Consider the following 6,425-nt stretch of genomic DNA (forward strand, 5'->3'; position numbering starts at 1 on the left):
AATTTAATTAGGTAATCGAGTTACCTGCGTCTCCACCATAATTCACGCACTCATTTTCCTGGTGCAACATGCCAATGCATTAAGAAAAGCGATGTCAGTTTATATAATAAATACGCACAGGCACAATACTATATCATCACTTTATTTCCTGTTGAAACCTTACTACATTCATGTCCTTTACCAAACTGTAGTAAATATATATAACTAAACATAAAATTTGATATAAATAAAAATAATTAGAGAGTAGAAGGCTTATACCTGGGCCACCCAATTGAATTTTTTCCCTTAAAAGAAATAGAGAGTGGCAGTCTTGCACCGAGCCTACGTCCACTCAATTGAATACAACGACTAGTAACAAATATGATATCTTTCATTGTTCTATTTTATAAGGTGGAAACTCAGGTGCAGTCAATTTTATGTGGAGTTGATATCTGAGAGCCGTTAGATGATTTGACTAATTTGACTAAATTTTTTATCTAACGGCTCTCAAATATCAACTTCACCTCACCTGAGTTTTCATCGTTTTATAATTATTAGTAAGCATGTATAATGTGCATGTATAATGTGCATATATAGTTGAATTCACGTCTTATGAGCAATATTGTTTTTAAGAATTATAATATGTGAATAACATATTATTTTGTTTATTTCAGATTTTAAAACTCTGATTCTATATATAATTTATTTCCAGTTATTTTAAACACTCGCGTTTAAAAGGACTACTATCTTTATTTCCGTTTTTTGAAGGTAGCAACTTCATATTTTAATGTCATAAAAATAATTACTTACTACTATCTAAAAAATACGAATGCCTATCAATCATATTAAATTCATATGGTATTGGTATATATGCTAAATATTAAGGATTTTTTGAACTTATTACATAAATAAGAATATGTAATTTTAGTTTTCTGGGAATATCAAAATCAACTCCATAAACTTTTAAAGTTTAATATTAATTTTTTTTCCTAATACCCAAATATGATATTCCTAGGAATATAATTAATAGAAATATTTTCTTATAACCTTGAAACAAACTTCCCTTTTGTAATATAATAAAAAAAATTATTTTTAATATCCGTCTATACATTTAATATATAAAAAGTCTAGATAATAAAAAAAATGAATTTTAGTTCATCAAAACTTGTGAATACAAATATCAAAACCAGAAATTTGTAACACTTTTAGAAATTATTGTATATATATATTTGAAACCATATAGATATTTTTCTATCTTGAAATTTGAAGCTGAGATTATCAATTAAGGAAAAAGAGCACATGTTAAAATGTCACTCCAATAATAATCACCGTGTATTAATATTAAAAAGCTATATACATATACAATATCTACTAATTTACGGATAACCTAGTACTTAACCCACATGTGCAGGAAATGTAGCAATCAATGATTCACATTATGCCTTCTTAATTAGATTTGTGTGGACGAAGTAAACACACACAAACATTATGCATTCTTAATTACAATTTTAGTATTTAAAAATGCGTATACTTAAACTGTCCCAAATTTAAGAATAAAATAAACTATATTAAGGAGATATAAAAAATTAACTATTAATATAAAATATATATTAAAATATAAAAAAAATTAAATAATATATATTTATACATAAATAATTTTTACGTATATATAATATTTATTAAATAAAATACACATCACCTCTCGTAAATAAAAGTGTGAATAATAATAATAGTAATAATTAGTAACAGTTTTATTAGAGAATTAATTAAGAGAATTAACTAGAGACAATTAGATGAAAAATAAGAGGTCTTTTATTAAAAAAATAATTTTTTATTATTCTAATTTTTTGAATTTTAAAGTAAAAAATATAAAAAATTAATTTGAGTTGATGACTTAAATTGTAGTTGACTCTTTATACTTTTTTTAATTAGTGATGTTTTGGTTTAAAAATTATGCTAAATAACTAACAATTTTTTTAAATAACATGAATAATAGACTTTAAAATTGGCCAATTCAAATAAAATACACTACACTCCAAATTACTTATCTAAATCTTAATATTAGAATAAATATCTACAAACTTAATAAATTGAATATCTGATATCTATTATTCATTGTTTAATATTTTCATTCTCTACCTGTATTTTTCTATTGTTTAAAAGAAAGAAAGAGAGTATCCTAAAAGTTGTAGTACAAGTGAGAGTCTCCCCGGTCTATAAAAATGGCAAATGGCATTGTTGGTTCCCTCTCTCCTTGAGCCTGCTTAATAGTTTGTTGTCTTTGCTTTCCCCTTTACTTGTACTCTCCACTACACTCTGCCGCAAACATATTGGACCACAAAACTAAAAACAAAAAACAAGCCTTTCAAGTCTTCATCATCATCAGCATTCCACTGACTAGTTTTTGAAGTTGCAGACAGGTAGAATTCAAAAATGGGCAGGTCACCATGCTGTGAGAAGGTTGGGTTGAAGAAAGGGCCCTGGACTCCCGAAGAAGACCAAAAGCTCATGTCCTATATTGAAAAACACGGCCATGGAAGCTGGCGTGCTTTGCCTTCCAAAGCTGGTAACTAATAATAAATATACATCACTGTGTAGCAGCAGCAGTAGTAGTAGTAGTAATGAAGAAGGATATATAGTAATAATAATGGTTCCCATCTCATATATTGATGATATATATGTGTCTTTTTTGGGTAAACCCACCAGGACTCCAAAGATGTGGAAAGAGTTGTCGACTCAGGTGGACTAACTACCTCCGACCTGATATAAAAAGAGGAAAGTTCAGCTTGCAGGAAGAGCAAACCATTATTCAGCTTCATGCCCTTCTTGGAAACAGGTATATACCCCATATATATCTATATCATCAATATTCATCACCACAAACAGTAAATATTAATGACTAGCACGTAAAAGGTGTTTTGAACTTTTGACGAACACATAGTGGGCATGTATGTATACAGATGGTCAGCAATAGCGGCTCAGCTTCCCAAGAGGACGGACAACGAGATCAAAAACTACTGGAACACGCACCTAAAGAAGAGGCTAACAAGAATGGGAATAGATCCCACAACCCACAAGCCCAAAACTGATCCCATCGGCGGTGGCTCAGACACCAACTCTTCGCAATCGAAGGACTTAGCGAATCTGAGCCACATGGCGCAGTGGGAGAACGCTCGTCTTGAAGCGGAAGCCAGGTTGGTGAGAGAGTCGAAGCTTCTTCTTCAGGTCCAGCAGACACAACAAACAAACACAACACAACCTCCTCCGGCGCGCCTCGTCCTTAACAAGATCACGGCTGCTCAACAACAGCCCTTGCTTCCGCCCTGCCTTGACGTGCTCAAGGCGTGGCAGAACTCATGGTCTTCCAAGCCGCAACTGTCCGTACCATCAAGGGAAAATTTCAAGATGCATAGTATGTATGCCATGATGCTCTCCACTGATGAGAATCTTGAATCTCCAACTTCCACCTTGTGCTTTCCCGGAGGCGCAAGTGGAAGTAGCGCCATGCTTCCTATCATGTCCTCCACAACCACCTCCGCCACTACTATCACAGTAGATGCTCTCAACGAAAACTTACTTAATCCTTCTCTCACCAAAACTAAGATTGATAGCAACGGCACCATGGTAACCCCATGTGACGAAGGAGTGTTCATTACGAAAGGAGGTAATAATAATGAAACTGACTCATCATGGTACATGTTGAAACAGAACAACCCTGAAATAGAACTTGATGACGATGAAATAGTGGAAAATAATAATAACAACAATAATAACAGCTTCAGAGATGACGACATCATGGTGGCAGTGGAAGCATTCAGAGGAAGAGGCGGAGGGGGTTACGACGGTGTTAATGTTGTCCCACCAACACTGTCCTCAACCGGCGATGTTGTGGTCATGGAAGCAGGACTCATATGCAGTAGCAATAACAACAACGGTGATGATGATGCCCACATGCCTTACCATTCCAACGACACCTTGGCAATCATCAATGATGGTGATGGAAGCATATGTAACGTCAGCCTCGAAGAGAATAAGCATTATTGGAACACCATACTTAACTTGGTCAATGATGCTCAAGTCATGTTCTAATCCCCGCATGTTTAATTTCCTTTTTTCCCTTTTTATTTATTTAATCATGTTAGGGTTATGTTAGGGTTAGTTGAAATGTTTGTACCACTTTTTTCTTTCTTTTTTTTTTTTAGTTATTATCATTATGTACTCATTGCTTCATTATTATAAGATAAAGAATAATTTTTCTTCTTAATTAATATAGTAAAAATAACTTATTCTATTATTACTCTAGATTAACATAGCCATAATTATTGTGCCAGAACTTGTCATATGCATGGAAGAAGAATTGAATGGATATAGGTGAAAGAATTAAAGTAAAACTTTCCCTTCATCTATAGTTAAAAATAATATGGATAAGAGAAATGTTAGAAGATTAATAAAATTTATTATTTTTAGTTCGTAGTTAGTTATTAATATTTAAAAATATGGACTAAAAATATGTTGTTAGATTATTAGATTAAAAATTAGATTAATAGTTAAAAATAATAATAAAAAATAATAAATTTTAATAATATTAAAATATTTTAATATATATAATACAATATTTCTGGCAATAATGATGATGAATTGTGGCTGTCTCTAGTATTTTTGGTTAGAGTACGTAGCTAGCTTGCTTGGGCTATACGGGCTATATGTATAGGACTCAGGTCAATCATAAATGGCAGTAATTGATGCACAAAGTGCGTAATGATGACCCAATTGTTGATTATTATTGACTAAACAATATGACAAATTGACAATATATATGATGTTAACTTTATGATAATTTTAATTAAGCTGGGTAGGTATTAAGGGCGCTTTTGATTTTTGGTGTGGGAGGGAGAAACGTGTATGATAATATGGTGTGAGGAGAGGAGAGGAGTGTTTTATTTGGTTATGGGATGACACAAATCGGAGGCACCGATTTGTGCACCGATTTGTTTTGTTTGCATTATTTTGTTTTTTAAACAAATAATCACAAATTGGACGGTTCGATTTGTGATTTTGAAAATAAAAAAAATTTAATGTTAAAATCAGACTGTTCGATTTTTATTTTAACAAATAAAAAAATAAAAAATACAAATCGTACCATCCGATTTGGAGTTTAATTTTTTCTTCAAGCAAATCGGACCCTCCGATTTGTAATTTATTTTTTTCATCAAACAAATCGGACCGTCCGATTTGAATAAAACACCATATGAAAAAAAATACCTAATTTTCCAATAACAATGCATTACACATATATTTAACCAATATAAAAAAAATTAGCTGTATTAAGGTATAGTGATGATTATTTTACTAAATAAATTAAATAAGTGTTAAAATTTAAATTTTATTTTATGTATATAGTAATTTATTAAATATAATAAATTTTTAAATGAAGTTAATATTCATAACAGATTAATTTATGGTTTGCCAAATTAGGACATACAATAAAAAACAAAATAAAAAAAATTATGATAATTAATTATTATAAGATACTTGGAACGGACGATTTCAGAGCGTGTTATATAAAGTATGGAGGTTTTTACGCGTTTTATTCTTCTGGGAAAGAAGATCAGAGAAGAAGGATCCATATTCAGCATGTGTGTGTTCAGATACACACGATTGTTTTGTTGTTAATCTATGATATATGGCAGGACTTTTAACGTAAAAGTGTGTAGTTTCTCCAGCCATAGAAGGGAAAAGGCTGAGATAGATAGAGGTTTGTGAATAGTTATTGGAGTTTGGTGGAATCATTTAGTGACCCTGTATATTTGTTTCTTTGTTGTCATAACTGTACGGACACTGCTTCAATTAAGAACTTGCATTAATGGGATATGTGTGTTGGTGGAGAAGGTATCTGCTTCAAATATGACAGTGACTCATCTTAAGTGCTTTTTGATCAATTAATGTCCGTTACCAGTGGAGTTATTGGAAGTTGGAACCATCATCTATGTATGTATCTATATAGCAATATCTGATGCTGCTTTTGTAGGGAACATACAATCCAAGTGAGATTAATAATAATCTGTATTGACCACTCTTGTGTATTCATGTGAGTTTCCATAAGTAAGAACTAAAGTTTGAATCAGAAATGTTTGGTAACCAAAGAAAATCAGCAAAAAACAATCATAACTTGTCTTATTTAGCATTTATTCATTAATTGTTACGATAATTAATGAATGTTAAATAAGACAAATTCTGTCTGTTTTTTTTTTTGTCTTCCTAATATTATCCATTTTAAATACAAGGATGTAAAAGTTTGACTTCTAAATAGCTAGTACCTAGCGGGTAAACTACTATTCTCATTAACATTATTTCCTTCTTAAGAGAGGTTAGAGCATTTTTTTTTTGTGAAGATTAATTAATCACATTAACTACTCATTAACTATTTTTAGTATAGTAAATAAAAT

The 6,425-nt window shown here is 31.2% G+C and overlaps 1 protein-coding gene across 1 annotated transcript; it reads left to right on the forward strand.

Annotated features, from left to right (window-relative positions):
• Positions 1-2,225: 2,225 nt before the first annotated feature.
• LOC107633950 (uncharacterized) lies at positions 2,226-4,237 on the forward strand. Its single transcript, XM_016337537.3, has 3 exons — positions 2,226-2,545; positions 2,686-2,815; positions 2,940-4,237. The coding sequence occupies exons 1-3, from the start codon at positions 2,413-2,415 to the stop codon at positions 4,066-4,068; spliced, it is 1,392 nt and encodes a 463-aa protein (XP_016193023.1). The 5' UTR covers positions 2,226-2,412; the 3' UTR covers positions 4,069-4,237.
• Positions 4,238-6,425: the final 2,188 nt, after the last annotated feature.

The sequence above is a fragment of the Arachis ipaensis genome, chromosome B3 (assembly GCF_059453495.1).
Source record: "Arachis ipaensis isolate K30076 ecotype BB chromosome B3, ASM5945349v1, whole genome shotgun sequence".
Taxonomy (NCBI): domain Eukaryota; kingdom Viridiplantae; phylum Streptophyta; class Magnoliopsida; order Fabales; family Fabaceae; genus Arachis; species Arachis ipaensis.

Bases quoted from the DNA above. Each gene is read 5' to 3' on its own strand.
- LOC107633950 (XM_016337537.3), top strand. From the start codon at position 2,413: ATGGGCAGGTCACCATGCTGTGAGAAGGTTGGGTTGAAGAAAGGGCCC. The intron at 2,546-2,685 runs GTAACTAATAAT...TAAACCCACCAG, and splicing joins TGCTTTGCCTTCCAAAGCTG to GACTCCAAAGATGTGGAAAG. The intron at 2,816-2,939 runs GTATATACCCCA...GTATGTATACAG, and splicing joins CATGCCCTTCTTGGAAACAG to ATGGTCAGCAATAGCGGCTC.